This window comes from Prionailurus bengalensis, chromosome B3, assembly GCF_016509475.1.
Source record: "Prionailurus bengalensis isolate Pbe53 chromosome B3, Fcat_Pben_1.1_paternal_pri, whole genome shotgun sequence".
NCBI classification, from domain to species: Eukaryota; Metazoa; Chordata; class Mammalia; order Carnivora; family Felidae; genus Prionailurus; species Prionailurus bengalensis.
The window spans coordinates 107,108,172-107,124,425 of record NC_057355.1 but is presented as its reverse complement, the minus strand read 5'-3'; the positions used below and the strand labels follow the sequence as shown (position 1 = coordinate 107,124,425).

Below are 16,254 nucleotides of genomic sequence, written 5' to 3'. Positions count from 1 at the left end.
GGCTGATGGCTCGGAGCCTGGAGCCTGTTTCCGATTCTGTGTCTCCCTCTCTCTCTGCCCCTCCCCCGTTCATGCTCTGTCTCTCTCTGTCCCAAAAATAAATTTAAAAAAAAACGTTGAAAAAAAAAATTAAAAAAAAAAACATTGTAAAAAATTTACAGTAAAAAAAAATGGTGACTCTCTACTTAAGTTCATCCTAGTTTTAAAATATTTACCTAAAAATAAACACACTCCTCATCTGCCTGTATATGCACTGAGTAATGCTTTCTTCATATGGGTTAGATCAAATCCATAAACACCATGGGCATTATATTTACTCCTACGTCAGATTCTTGAAAAAAGAATCCTGCTTTTACTCCATGAGACTGTTTAGAGAAACCGTGAGATCTACCTTCATCAGAAACTGGCTCTGCCATCTCTTCCCTAACTCTGTGAAGGGTTTGGTCATTGACACAATCCCCTAACCCAGAGACTGGGAAATTATTCAAGGAAATTCCTATCTTTTACTACCCGTTGGACTCCATTCAAGCACCAAGGCTTGTCAATTCCACCTCCCGGATATCTCTCAAATATATCCCATTCTTCTCTCCAACTCCATTCTTGTCACCTCTTTCAGCTTCTTTGCACTGGCTTGTCCCTCCAAAGTTCTCCCCACTTTCTGCTTTACCACCCTTAAGTTGTTCACCTTCCTTCTACCAGAATGATCCTTCTGAAACATCCCTCTGATGCCATTCCTTTTCATCAGTCACTGCATTGTCATAAGTAGTCTATAAATCTCGTTTCCACTGAACTATGAATAGATCAGGGTATTTACTCAGTGCTACATCCCCAGGACCTTGTACATTGCTTAGCAGATAGTGGCCATTCACCAATATTTTCTTAACAAATACAGAATAACATCTTGCAAGCATGAATTCTGTAAGTAATGATCCATTACTACAGACAAAGTTAGATCACACAGAAGTGTAATTACAGTGTCCAGGCACACTTAGGTGAAACTGAGTTTATGGTCATTGCAGCATGTGAGCTGCAGAGAGTAGCTACAATCATTGTATCTCGTTCAACTGAAAAACCTACCAAGAGTCTGCTTTCAGTAGCTTTTTTCAGCAAAAAAAAAATTTCCCCAGATCAGTACTGAGTCAATCAGTACTCATCTACAGGTAAAGTTTCCTTCAAGGTCACACTGCTAGAAAGAGGTAAAGCCAGTATTTAAAGTTGGTCTAACTGACCCCTTCACCTTTCATAAAATAGCATGGTAGAATTGATAATGTGCTGATGACAAATCATTGTAACACTAAAACATTTACTATTGTTACTGGTTTTTGTCTTCAGCTTGGGCTGCCATGACTAAGCACCATAGACTGGGTGGTTTAAACAACGGAAATTTATTTCTCACCGTTCCAGAGGATGGAGATCCAATATCAGGGTGCCAGCATGGTTGGGTTCTGGTGAGAGCCCTTTTTCCTGGCTTGCACAAGGCTGCCTTCTTGCTGTGTTTTTACATGGTAGAAATAGGGAGAAAACAAACTCCCTGGTGTCTCTTCTTACAAGGAGCCTCTTCGCCATGACCTCATCTAATCAGGTGACCTCGTCACTTCCCCAAAGCCTCACCTTCCAATACCATCGCATTGGGTGTTAGGGCTTCAACACACAAATTTTAGGGACTGAACACAGTTCAGTCCATAGAAGTTTTGAAGAAGACAAGACCCTTATATAAAGCACTTTCTGTTACAGGAATGCCCCTATCAATGTCTGGAAAAAAACTGAAATTGAACAAAATTGTATACTTCCTATTATTATTCTCTACAAATTGGAGACAAAATGTAACCACTTTTTACAAAGTGCCTCATGAGTCCCACATACTGGATTGAGCACTTTATAGCTCATTTAATCCTTCTAGCTGTTGAGATAGGTATTATGATCCCTGTTTTATGGATGGAGATACTGGGGCTCGTCTCCAGGTGAAGTTTCCCTCAGGGTCACACTGCTAGAAAGAGGCAAAGCCAGTATTTAAAGTTGGTCTAACTGACCCCTTCACCTTTCACAAAAGAACATGGTAGAATTGATAAATACATTAAAAGAGACACCCCTGCTCAGAGGGACAGAGTGCTAGGGACAGAACTGTTCTTGTGGTTTTATGGTGACCACAGCAGTTCATGCTCTCTCCATGGCTTAGGAATTTTCATGAGTTTAGATTTCACCACCACTAGCAAAAAGACTTTGTTTCTATTTTCCTAATTTGTTCAGTAATAGTTGATGAACCAAACTTGGCAGCCTACATTCTACATTCTTATTTGTGATTGCAATGTCCCCTCATGCTGAGGAGTTAAAAAAGATGATTTCACCTTTCAACATATGCTAACTCTGGTTTTTTCATGGCAGGAATCAGAAACAAATGGCATTTATTAGTCGGAAAGAAAACTTCCTATCGCAAAGAAAAGTAGACATCAAAAATATGGAGGAAGGACTTGTCACTCTCCAGGAACTTCATCAGTATGTTTGTTGCCCTTGAAACATTTAATCATTCTTTTCTGCATTTGTTTTAATATATGGTAACCATAGATCTATCAGTTTCTGATATCCTATAGAAAGGGAAGTTTATAATTCACTGTCTCTGTTTTACAGTATAGAAGGGTCATTCTAATTGAATCTACCATTGAAAGGGTAGACAGGTCCTGAGTTCTGGACAAGCTGCTGGACATGAGAAATGGACCCATCAGGAGTCTAGGAACAAGAATGTGCCTGAACATTATCACAACACTGACCCCCTATGGTGTTCATTTCTGCCATTCTAAATCACTTTAATTTTTAATTTTAGTTTTTCTGATTAAAATAAGTAATACCTGATGTGATTTTAAAATTCAAATGTAGAAATGTGTGGCTTTGGGGCGCCTGGGTGGCTCAGTCGGTTAGGCATCCGACTTCAGCTCAGGTCATGGTCTCGCAGTCCGTGAGTTCGAGCCCCGCGTCGGGCTCTGGGCTGATGGCTCAGAGCCTGGAGCCTGCTTCCGATTCTGTGTCTCCCTCTCTCTCTGCCCCTCCCCTGTTCATGCTCTGTCTCTCTCTGTCTCAAAAATAAATAAACGTTAAAAAAAAATTTTAAAAAAGTGTGGCTTAGAAGCATAAAAGTGACCCTAATCTCTGTTTCCCCACAGAGATCTCACTGTTAACAGTTTGCTATGCATGCTTTCTATAATAGGAGTGTGTACGTACACTCAAAAATAGGATTGTACTTTTCTAGAACTGTAATTTATCCACTTAAAATTGTATCTGGGTAACTTACACAATATTATATTTCAACTATATCTCCATAAAAAGCTGGAAAAATATATCTGGGAAAATGATAAAGCAAGTGTGATAAAAGGTAACATTTGGAGAAATTGGTGAAAGGTATATGGGAATTCTTTGTATTAATTTTTACACTTATCTGTTGATTTTAAAACTATTTCAGAAGGAGGCAAAATTCATATATATGGGACCTCATTCTTCAGTCTTTCTTTAGCTGCTTAATATTCCTTTCACTGAATATACTATGTTTTATGTAACCAGCACCCTACTGATGCTTTGGCTTTTGTGTTTTCTCTACTATGAGCATTTTTCAAATTAACCTCCTTTAACATATATCCACGTATACGACTATTTCTTTATAATAACGTCCTAAAAGTTGAATTGCGAGATTATAGGGGGTTGCATATTTTTTATTTTTAAAATTTGAATATATTTTGTGACTTGAGTGTAGGGCAGTGGAGAAACTAACTTACAGAACTAAGACAAGTGGAGATGAAATTTGACTCCTGCCAACAGAAATCTAGAACACAGCAGGATGTGCAGGTTGCTTGTCCTTACACTGTTGAACAACATATTTAAACATCTGTTTCTCATGTTGGTTTCAGAAAGGAAACTATGAACCCTTCCCTGTGAAAGAGTGGGAAAATAGAATCGGGTTGAGTTAGGGGTTTTGTTTTCCACATGAATAACGCAGATTCTATAATCAAGTATTGTGCCATCATGGTTCCCATCACCAGGAAGCTCAGAGCCAAATTTGCGACCCAATACTGGTTTTCATTTAGTACTTTTAATGTTGTTGTTATTTCACTCTAGTTCAACTACTTTGTGGATTAAACTAAATACATAAATAAATAAAATCAATGAGATTGGGCACATTGCGAAGAATCTTAGAGTTCCAGGGAAGGGTGAAGTGGAAAAGAAAAAGAAAAAAAGGAAAAAAATAGTTACAAACAGAGAGGGAGGGAGGCAAACCCTCAAGAGACTCTTAAATACAGAGAACAAACTAAGGGTGGATGGGGAGGTGGAGAGGGAGGGGAAAATGGGTGATGGGCACTGAGGAGGGCACTTGTTGGGATGAGCACTGGATGTTGTATGTAAGTAAGCCAATTTGACAATAAATCATATTCATAAAAAAAACAACCCACACTGTGATTTTAGATGGAGGAAAAAAAAACCACGAACACATTTGTGTTGCTAGTTTAACAGCATTATGTGTTGTTTTAGCTATGAATTATTTCCATTTTTCTTTTAATTTTTTTAACGTTTTTATTTTTGAGAGACAGAGACAGAACACGAGTCAGGGAGGGGCAGAGAGAGAGAGGGAGACACAGAATCTGAAGCAGGCTCCAGGCTCTGAGCTATCAGCACAGAGCCTGACACAGGGTTCGAACTCACAAACCGTGAGATCATGACCTGAGCCGAAGTTGGATACTTAACCGAGTCACCCAGACACCCCTGAATATTTCTATTTTTCAAAAGATACAAAGTCATATTTCACTTTCATTTCTGCATATGAAGCACTTCATAGAGAAAGAGGGAATAAAAATAATAAAGGCTTCTAATACCTATGCTAGACTCTTCATGTTTCCACCCATCCTAGATTCACAAGAAACCCTTCCGTCCTTAATTACTACTTACCCCTAGTACAAAACTCTTTATTGGCTTTCTGAATTATACATTGCATCAAACCAGGACTCAGTCAGGAATTCAAAGTTCCTCACCAATTTGTTGACCTTCACCCCTCCTATGTCACTGTGTTGCTTCCCTTCGTGTCCTCTGTCTGTGGCAAGTCTATGTTGGTCATAACTCTTGACTTGTTGTACCTTTTCCACGTCTTTGTGAATGATGACGTCCTTCCCATGGTGAAATTGCACCTTCATTCCGGCAATCTGTGTTCTTCCCTCTGTCAAACATTAACCTCCGATGTCCCTTCGTCAGTTGCCTCCCCAGAATCTATTCTTCCTTTCCCTTAGGTCTACCACAATTCTGCAAAATCAGTTTGCACTTGCACAAAACCATAATTGTCCTTCTACGAGTCTACCACTACCTTTCGTTGTTACACGAGGTTTGGTTTTTCTCCCAATTAGATGGTAGTCTTATTGTACATAAGAATTATACATAAAGTCTTTTGTGTAGTCTACTAGCTTCCACGAATGCAAAACCCAGTGTATGTCTTCCTGTTTTTAGAGCAACAAAGGAAGTATATCGGAGACAAATAAAAATCCTGAATGACAACCGGGAAAGAGAAAGTCAGAGACGGTAAAAAAAAAAATTGTTTTTTCTTTTCATTTGTGTTATGAGTAAGTCTATGTTATCTTAATGCGCAGTGCCTCAAAGTAGGGAGGAAATCAGAGTGCTTGTTGCTTGCTAGAGTCCAAGGAAATTATTCTCCTAAATTGTGTGAGTTCTCTCAGTTCGTTAGTTTGATTTGGGGGCTTGAACAGAACCAAAGTTTTCCATTTCAATCGAGTGAGCTCCCCGAAGAAGGAAATTGTCAAGATTGGTGTAGTGCCTCTTGCTCACCAGGCTTCTCCGTATGGACCAGTAGGGGAGGTTATGTGCAGTGACAGAGAAGTGTGGCTAAACATACAGGCTTTGAGGACAGGCCATTTTGGTTGTTCTGTCGCTGACTAGCTCTGTGACTGAGGCTACGTTACTTAATAATCTCTCTTTGCTCCCATCCCTAGTAAGTGGCCAATGATAGTAGCACCCGTCCTGCGAAGTCACCGTGAATGGCCAGTGAGAAGATCTATATAAAGTATTCAGATGACCTCCTGGCACCTAGGAAGTATTTGCAAAAACTTAGGTGTATTATATTGTTGTTGTCCTGGTTATTAATCTCATTTGTAAGACTCCACATGCACATCTTTCCCGTTCTCCAGTGCAGCTTTTTAATATTGTGGTGGAGAGAAAAATTTGAGAACCTAGAAGGTTGAAATGAGGTAGTTTTAACTGCTATTTCTGCCTGGGTCACTTCTGCCCGCCCTTGAAACTTCCCCATTGCCATCCTTCACCCAAAGGAGGTGTGAGCGGCCAAGTGTGGTTTGTCCGCGGTCCTAGTGGACGTACCAACACAGGCTGTTGCAGCGAAGCAAGCTTGTGAAGTCGACGGCACTGAAGCAGTTATCGCTTTGTCTAATTTTTTTTCAGCTAATGTGCGTCGTCCGCATTGCCAATAGCTCAAACGGTCTTATGTGATCATAGTAGGATTTGTGTTGCTTGGAATTCCTGTATCTTTTCAGTAAACTGTTAAGCCAGTTTCACGAGAATTCTTTCTGCTCTCATTTCCAGTGTCATAACTCAGTGGAAAATTGCTTGTTCACGAAAAAAACATGCATGTTTGAAAAAGAAGCTGGAGTCTGAAGTACAAGAAATTTTAGAGGAAGTACAGACTGCTGAATCTAGATGCATCAAACTATTGCAAGAGGTAAAGGAACTCAAGGAACTTGAATATTATCGCTCCATGTTAGTATGGACCCAGTATTATTATTGCATATCAGTAATTCTCCTTCAATATTTAATTAAACCTTATCTTATGAAGAGATATTTTCCTTTCTGGTGACTTATGCTTAGAGTGAATTATTTAACTTTCTTGAGAAATTCCTATTTGCTCTGTGTGAACTGTAGGAATTTAGCAAACAAAGTCGCACTTGTCTCTAGAATATGCTTTTGAAATCTGTAACCAGAAACTCGTTTGACGTTCACTTTTAGGGAAGCTCTCTGTTAAAAAAGAAACCAAACATCATTACTCAGCGCTGGTATTCACCCTCTGCCCTTCCTCCATCCCCCATCAGTCCCATCATCCATTTCCTCATGTAGGTTATAGACATTGTTTGGTGAATAAATTAACCTCTGGAGGGAAAAATAAATAAATAAATTCCCTCTCAAGTAGTTGCTGTGAAAATATATAACCTGAAATCAGAGCCAAGTATCATGCAAAGAGATATTAATTCTTGGCTGTTTTGAAAACGTAAGGCTGACTGCTACAGGGCAAATGACAGATCTTCAATTTGTTTGCTTTCTGATTAGACCAATTTTAGACAAAAAGAGATCACTGAGTTTTTGGCAGAGACTGAAAAACTTACATTAGAATTAAAACAAGTGGAGGAAGAATTTATTGTCAAAGAAAAAAAGTTAGTTCAAGAGTTGAGCAAGTATGAGGTAAGTTTTATTTTGCATCTAAAAACAATTTGAAATTGCCATATGGGGGGAGGGGTATATTTCATGCTACTCTTTTTTTTTTACAATTTTTGTTAACGTTTTTATTTTTGAGAGACAGAGACAGAGCACGAGTGGGGGAGGGCAGAGAAAGAGGGAGACACAGAATCCGAAGCAGGCTCCAGGCTCTGAGTTGTCGGCACGGAGCCCGATGCAGGGATCAAACTCATAAGCCGTGAGATCGTGACCTGAGCTGAAGTTGGACGCTTAACCGACTGAGCCACCCAGGTGCCCCTATTTCATGCTACTCTAAGCGGTTAAATGTAAAACCTCCAGTGTGAGCAAGCCTAGTTTCATTATGACTTTGTCCTGAAAAAAGAGCAACATAAAATATGTTTTCAGTTAAAAAAAGAAAATTAGACACTCCAAGTTACGTAGAAGTGCCGGCAAAGTCCCCGGGGACAAGGGGAGCGGTGCAGGAAGGCAGGCAGAGCCGGCGCGAGAGTAGCTGGGGAAAGCAGCAAAGGGCAAGGGAGGCCAGGGAGGCCAAGCTTGGAAATCCTTATCAGAGAGGGCATCCTGCTGAGTTGGGAGCTGCCAGGAGCCACCTGGGATGGAATGGAGCAAGGATGCTGGGGGAGGTGGAGCGAAAAGGCACTGAAAGTACCCAAGGGGCCTGGAGGTGGCGGGTCTCTGGAAACACAACAGAAAACACACCTTTCCAAGGTGCTGGTGTTACCTGGAAAGGTAAGGGGGTGCTTCCTGGAGACCTACGTTGGTATTGGAATGAGGAGAAAAGGGATGGTGGTAGAGGCCTTCCTGAACTTGATTCGTTTTGAAGAGGAACAGAGGCCCCGGCTGTATCAAAGAGGGGCTTTATTTGTTTTGTTTTGTTTTGTTGTTTTTTGTTTTTACTATTTGTTTTATTTATTTGTTTTTAATATGAAATTTATTGTCAAATTGGTTTCCATAAAACACCCAGTGCTCATCCCAACAGGTGCCCTCCTCAGTGCCCAGCACCCACTTTCCCCTCCCTCCCACCCCCCATCAACCCTCCGTTTATTCTGTTTTTAAGAGTCTCTTATGGTTTGCCTCCTTCCCTCTCTGTAACTTTTTTTTCCCCCATTCCCCTCCCCCATGATCTTCTGTTAAGTTTCTCAGGATCCGCATAAGAGTGAAAACATATGGTATCTGTCTTTCTCTGTATGACTTACTTCACTTAGCATAACACTCTCCAGTTCCATCCACGTCGCTACAAAAGGCCACATTTCATTCATTCTCATTGCCAAGTAGTATTCCATTGTGTATATAAACCACAACTTCTTTATCCGTTCATCAATTGATGGGCATTTGGGCTCTTTCCATAATTTTTGAAAACAATAGTCCCTTGCTGTAGCAGGGAAGCAGAGAGTCCTTACATGTCAAAGTTCAGATCTTGCCCTGGGCCAACCCCATGCCTCCCCACACAACCCCTACCACATCCTGCAGAAACCCATCCACAGATTATTGGTCCAAGAAAAGCCAGTTCTTTCTAATATGAATAACAAAAAAGGAGCAGCTGTGTCCTCCACACAAAAATACCATGAGAAAAACAAGGGGACACCTGGGTGGCTCAGTGGATTGAGTGATTGACTCCTGATTTCAGCTCAGGTCATGATCAGTTGGTGGTGGGATCGAGCCCTGAGTCAGGCTCTGTGCTGTTAGTGTGAAGTCTGCCTGGGATTCTATCTCTCTCCCCCCCCTCCCCCTGCCACCAAACCTCTCCCCCACTCACTCTATCTCTCTAAAAAAAATAAAGGGAAAAAATGTGTTCATTAAAATAATAATAATAATAATACTTTTTAAAAAATCTATTAAAAAAATAAGTGAAAGGGGGAACAAAACTGTCCAACAACTGAAGAACACTCAGGAAGATGGTGTTGGAACAGATGAAAACTGTGATCAAGCATCCCTCTGTAAATTAAAAAATATATATTTTAGTTTCGTACAGGTGCCAAGGAAGATCAGCAATATAGAAATCTAGGAACTCAGGGAAGAGGTGTCAGAAGGGGATGGGCCAGAAATAGGAAGAAGTGAAATGGAAATTGGCACAGCTCAGGGAACAAACAAGGGAAAGAAAACATTCCCAAATTCAGACAAAATGAGAAGAAACAGAAGGGAGAAGAGTCAGGGTGGGAAACCTTTCTCTGCTGGATGCCATCTGTCTGGGTGCCTAGTATTCTTCTAGATGCTGAAAAACAAAAAAGAAACAGACAAAAAACCCCTCTGCCTTTATGGTGCTTACATCCTAGTGGACGGAGATTGAAAATAAACAAGATAAACAAGTGGAACCTTGAGTATATTCAAAAGTGAGAAATGCTATGGAGAAAAATAGAGCAGGGACTGGGGATAGGGCGAGCGTACGTGATGTGGTCTGTGTGCCCTGTTAAAGAGCATTGTTAGACAAGGAAGGGTAGAATCCTGAAGGGCAGAAGGTTGCTGCAAACAGGAAGGGAGGAGGCAGGGCTGTCCTATCTGAGGAACAGCAAGGAGGCAGTGTGGCTGGAGTGGACAGGAGGGAGAGGGATCCATTTTCTGGAAGGAAATGCTGAGGCAGAATGAGGAGTGTAAAGTTTATTAGGGAGTAATACCTATGAAAGGACTGGGCAGGGGGAGCCATCAGGCTATTATGTAACCCGCAAACTATCTCTGGGGAGCTCCTGAGCAAGGACTGTCCATTAGCAGATCCCTGCCTTGGGCAGAAATGGCTACACCCTTGTACCACCTCCTTGCTCAGTCAGTTGGTTGGCGGCCCCCGTGAAGAGCATGATCTTCAGTAGATAACTGAGAAGTCTCTAAAGGAGCCGGCCGCTGGAGGCTGGCAGCTGACCATACTCCTTGCCACAAGGCAGTGAGTGAGTCCTTCCATGAGGAATGATTCAAGAGGGGCCTCCCCAGGTCTGCCTCCTTATAGGCCATTGTGAGTACTTTGTCTTTCCTCTGCCTGGGCTGGGAAGGTAAGTTTCCTGATAAGAGGGTTCTGAGTGAAGGGCTGAATAGTCTGATTTTCATGTAAATAGGATCATTCTAGCTGCTATGTTGAGCAGAATTTAGGAGAGCAATGGTGGGTGCAGGAAGACCAATTAGGAAGCTACAGCAGTATTGCAAGTGGTTCAAGTAGCTTGATCCAGAGTGGTAGCTGAGGGGGTGTTTGGAAGTAGGTAGTCAGCATTTCAGGTATTTCTTGAGAGAGAGCTGACAGTTTACTCTCATACATGATGGTGAACCAATGGAGGCAATCCCCTTAAAATCAGGAATAGGATAAGGTTGCTATGTAATATTGCACTTGAGCTTACACAGTGCAATTAGGCAAGGTAAGCCGACAGTCTTCCAGTGTCCACCCCCCTTGCCAGGCTGTGCGCCCCCTGCAGGGCTGTGTCCACCTGTGTCTAATTCACAGAAAGGCACAGAGAGCAGCCTGTGTGCCCTTCCTATAAAGCAACAACCCTTCTTCCCCTTGATAGTCCTCATCAATAACCTGGAGCAAATTAGAATCCCATTTCTGCAATTGGTTCAGTAGCGTGAGGAGCCCAAAATGGAGAAGAAGCATTCTCCGATTTTGGTTTACGGAACCATTATTATACCCCTGGTACAATCGTTCTTACCAGTGTTGTACAATGTCTAAATGAACAGAGCCCAAATTCACAGGGAGGGAAAACAAAATCATAAGATTTAATAGTAAGAAGTCCACTACCACTTGGGCCCCTGACCCATATATTTTGTCTAAGGAAAACAGTCCTGGATGTTAGTCACCGGTTCAGAATATAAATTTCCAAATCTCCAGAGGCATTTTTCTCCCAGGCAGTACTGTGACTAAGTCCTTTGTAGACTTGGCTCCAATACCTGGGGGCCTCGGCTACAATTCTGCTGGAGCTTGCCACAGGCTTCTACATCATTCTGACCTAGTGCTGACACCTTGACCATGAATTGGATCTGCTGGGTCCTACAGCCCTATATCTGGCAGAGTTCAGTCAGAGAAGCAGAGCCACCAGAAATGAGGTTTCTTAAAGGATTTGACCTTCTGGAACCATGGTGGCTGGTTACACAGTCTAGAGAGTCTGTCTGCTTTCCATCTGGAACTGGGGCGTGAAGGCTGTAGGACAAGCAGTTGGGAAGGAAAGATGGACAGGAAGTTATAGGATGAGCTGGAACTCATCCTGATGAACAGGGGTGGGACCTGCATCAGTCTCTCTCTTTTCCAAGGTTCCAATTCCAAGGGGTTGCAGCAAAAGCCTGAGCCCATTATCACTGAGCTAAGTGTGCATGTGGCTCCGGAATCAGGGAAGCTTGAAGGAGTTGAAGAAGCAGTGGGCCTGCCTGAGCCGGTAGACGAACACCAACTTGTCTGAGATGCCGTAGCATCTGGTACCCAAACCCTCCCTCAAAGCATGAAACAACAGCATGGTTCCTTGTCAGGGAAATTCTGGCAGCTTAAGTCAATGTAGGCAATGGGAACAAATTAATGCATTCACATACTTCCTTAGACCCTCAAGCAATTCTCTTAGAGAACATGGTATAGGTAATACAGAGTTGAGTTTCTTTTTTCTTTATTTTTTTAATGTTTATTTATTATTATTGAGAGACAGAGAGACACAGAGCGTGAGCAGGGGATGGGTAGAGAGGGGAAGAACAGAATCTGAAGTAGGTTCCAGGCTCTGAGCTGTCAGCACGGAGCCTGACGCAGGGCTCGAACTCACAAACTGCGAGATCATGATCTGAGCGAGATCATGACGGTCGCCTAACCAACTGAGCCACCCAGGCGCCCCTACACAGTTGAATTTCTTAACATGCAGTGTGGAGAAAATTACTCCTGATGCCTCATTGTAATGTGTTTAAATTATGGTGTTTTTACATGTGTTTTGATCTTTCTATATTTATCCCTAAGGATTCTCATTGCACTTTGGGAGGGAACATACCAGGCTGGTGTATCGCTCTATTAACTAGGGTGCAGACAGGCTGCTTTATCAGAGATGCCAAAATACGGTGAACACAGGCAGGATATGTGTAGTAAAGGGTTACCAACCCTCTCTTCTTTATTGGGAAATTGACCTTGGCTTAACCTTCTGGGTCATTCCCCTAGACCCTGGCAAAGGTAGACAACTAAAGTTGTATCGTCAGGCAACATTGTTTGTAAACAGTGACCCATGACTGGTATGCCGCATCTTGACCCGGAGAATAACTGGTGGGGAAACTAGAGCATCGGGCTTCCCTGGGTTTGGTGCCTCTTTTAAGTAGGCACGTCTCTTTCGGGGACCTGGAGGGTATACCCAAGAGAAGTTGGTTCCTATTTGGACATGAGGCTTCAAAACCAAGGTGCCTATCACACCCACCCATGTGGGTATCTTCCTCTTACATCTGAGTTACCACTTTGCTGGGGTCGAAGGACAGTAGCCTCTGGTCAGCTGTGGTGTGAGGTCCCTCCCACTGAAGACGCATGCCTGGCATTGCCCTGGTGGCGCCCGGGATTTCCTTCAGATTATGTATGTGTGCAACCTGGATTAAAGGTAAAAAGCGAAAAAGTTGTTAAGAATAAGTTGGGTCAAGTATGGCCTATTCAGATCTTAAGAGTCTAGCTATCTAGTTGAGAAGACGCCCTGACGTGGTCATTACAGAAGAGAGAGGTTTATTTCTCTCCCATTATAGGCCAAAGGGAAGGGGCCCAAGGTTGGAAGGGCAGCTTTGCCATCCTCAGCCTGAGGCTAACCTCTGTGGATCCAAGTGGCAGTTTCCATTCTCATTCTTTTCCAGCCAGGGGAAGGAGGGAAGGACCAAGGGGGCACGTACTGCTTCCTGTTGCAGGCAGAGGACCCAGACGCAGCCCACACCGCTTCTGCTCACAAAACCATTAGTCGCACCCACTTGCAAGGAAAGCTGAGAAATCAGTCTAGCTGGCAGCCAGATGCTGAGCTAGAACTGAGGAGTCCTGATATCGAGGGACAGGAGAATGGCTAGTAAATATCAGCTGGCTGTCACTGCTTTATCACCATTTTAAACCCATCCTGACTTGCTAAGAGAGGTCCAGTTAACTAGAACCTGGATAATTAAGCAGGCATCTTCATGTTTTGTTTTGGGTGCTTTTTGCCCATTTATTGTAACAATATATCCACTTGTTTCTACCCCCTCCCCATTTCTTATTTAATCCACTTTTCTTAGGACTTATGTATATTTTGTTTTGCTGCTTTTTTTTTTTTTTTTTTTTTTTTTTTGAGAGAGAGAGAGAGAGAGGAAGAAACAGAATCCCAAGCAGGTTCCGCACTGTCAGCGCAAAGCCCAGTGTGGGGCTTGAACTCACAAACTGTGAGATCACAACCTGAGCCAAAATGAAGAGTCAGACACTTAAGCAACTGAGCCACCCAGGTGTCCCATTGCTGCCTGTTTTTTGTTTGTTTGTTTGTTTGTTTGTTTTTCCGTAAAATATGCTCAAGAGAGATTTTCTCAAATAGGTGTTTAGGGTACGTACATGGTAGCATTAATGGAATCATAGCAGTAGAGCTAGAGAAATGAAGGGCTCCTTGGAGAGACCATTGAATGTAATCTCCTTACTTCATAGATTTCCAGAGACTCTCTGAATCAGCCAACAAATATGTTTCGAATATCTAGGATATGCCGGATACCTTTCTATGCACCTCACGACGAGAGGACACTAAGACAGGGCTCTTCCTCTCAAAGAACTTACATTATGCTCTGGAGTGTAGATTGTGTCCGTTCTCTAAAATCATGCCTCAAAATTAGCTTTATTTTCTTTAAAGCTAAGATTCGCTAGGGAAACGCAAAGTAACAGAGTAAAGGAAGATGAACTAGTCGAGCGTCTTCCGCAACTTCAAGTGGCAGAAGAAGAATATATGAGCAAAGCTGGAAAACTGGAAGAGCTCATTCATGTTATTACAGGTAGGTATGAAGTCTCAGTAATTAACGTTAAGACAGGTAAGGATTTCACTGATATCCCCTAACTCAAGGTGGGTCATCATTCGTGAGCCAGTGATGAAACTCTGCAAACTTTTCCCATCGCCTTTAACTCTTTCTTCTCTAGTTTTTGCCCCAGCTACTAATTTCTTCTTTACACCGCAGCCCTGATGTTGCCCTTGTCAAATGTTTCCTTTTCTCTTTTAGAGACTTTAAAATTAAGAATTAGTGACAACCGTATAATGTGGTTTCTGTCTCTCCTTGGTAAAAGTAGAAATAACACCTTTATTTGCTACCAAGTGGGATTCTTTTTTTCTGTTTCTTAACATGAATTTGAATATTCTATCTTGTTCCAGCTATGACTCTAACCATTTACCAAGTAGGTACTCGTCAGATTTTTTTTCCTCCTAACTCACCCCTAAGGCAAAGATATATAAGGACTAGTCTTAGAAATGGAGGCTTTATAGAGGATGTGAAATGTGTCTCAAAGTATGTATATTTTACATTTTGTTACAGGGCACAATCATGTATATTAAATATAAAAAATACTTATTTTCTCCAGAAAAATAGGATGTAGTCATCTAACTCTGCACCCAAAATTTCATAAATCCAGAATCATCTCTAGAGGTGTGAGTTTTGTCTTGCATTTGGGAAGCAGAGTATCATTAACCAACAAGTCCCACAAGGTTGTTAAGCAGAAAAGCTTCTAGAATTTCTGTTTTCTAGATGGAAAAAGTACCCTGAAAATCAGAAGACCAGGATCAAAAGTTACAGAAAGGACTAGAACGGGAGCCCCCAAAAAATGTGCACTGTGATGGGAATAAACAGCTGGCAAAGATGAATATGGGGAGAGACATCGAAATAGTCTGTGTCAAAAAGATATAATCATATAGAAATCCAATATGTTGAAATGTAAAACAAATATTGAAAAGTGAATAGTGGTGGTGGGGGGGCCTGGATGGCTCAGTTGGTTAAATGTCTGACTCTTGATATTAGCTCAGGTCATGATCTCATGGTCATGAGATCAAGCCCCATGTGGGGCTTGGTGCTGAGCATGGAGCCCACTTGAGATTCTCTCTCTCTCCCTCTCCCTCTCTCCTGCTTGCGTGCGTCCCTCTCCCTCTCTCCTGCTTGCGTGCGTGCACACACATGCACACCCTCTCTCAAAAATAAAAGCGAATAGTGGTCATTGCCAAGGAAAGTGGTTTTTTAAGAATATAAGATTATAAGAATAAGTACCTTGAATAATTGGTCTGGTTGCCATTCCTCAGTTGATTTTCCAATTCTTGTCAGATTCTCATTTAGTCAACTCAGGTAGATTTTCTTGGTCTTTTGCTGCTTTAAGAAGGGTCATGAAACCTATGTACTCCACCCCCAATTTTCTGTTCTCCCAACCTTCTTCCCATCCCTTCTTGCACTACGGTGGAGGATGTAAGAAACATGAGGAGTTTGAAAATAAGCAATATATTTCCATACATTGCAAGTGCTGATTCTCTTGAGGCAAAGAAAGAAAATACTCAAGAAAGGAGAGAAAAGAGGGAAAGGCCAGAGAAAGGGAACATAAGAGCAATGCGCTCCAGAGTAGGAAAATATGCTTCACCTGCCAGCAGTGAGAATTAGGATAGAAGTGGCTCAGAACACACAAAGAGCAATGTTATGACTTACGACTTTCAGTTAAATGTTATGGGTAAAACAAGCATCTATCTGTGCTCCCTAGTGAAATTTCATAAAAATGTGTGTAAAATATTTTTTAGGGAAAAAAAATTATGACTCGCAAGTACAGAGACTGGCAGAGAAGATATCTGCAGAAAATAAACATCAACAAATCTTTAGAAGGTAGAATTGGCTAGAATTAACAGGAAGGGA

General features: G+C 42.0%; 1 protein-coding gene across 2 annotated transcripts in view; it reads left to right on the top strand.

Annotated features, from left to right (window-relative positions):
* CCDC175 (coiled-coil domain containing 175) overlaps positions 1 to 16,254 on the top strand; it is a 77,518-nt gene that overhangs the window by 30,640 nt on the left and 30,624 nt on the right. For both annotated transcript variants that reach the window (XM_043556276.1, XM_043556277.1), the window contains exons 10-14: positions 2,383 to 2,493; positions 5,476 to 5,547; positions 6,580 to 6,715; positions 7,318 to 7,449; positions 14,235 to 14,373. In XM_043556276.1, coding sequence (XP_043412211.1) covers positions 2,383 to 2,493; positions 5,476 to 5,547; positions 6,580 to 6,715; positions 7,318 to 7,449; positions 14,235 to 14,373 — 590 coding nt within the window. The remainder of the gene's footprint in view (positions 1 to 2,382; positions 2,494 to 5,475; positions 5,548 to 6,579; positions 6,716 to 7,317; positions 7,450 to 14,234; positions 14,374 to 16,254) is intronic.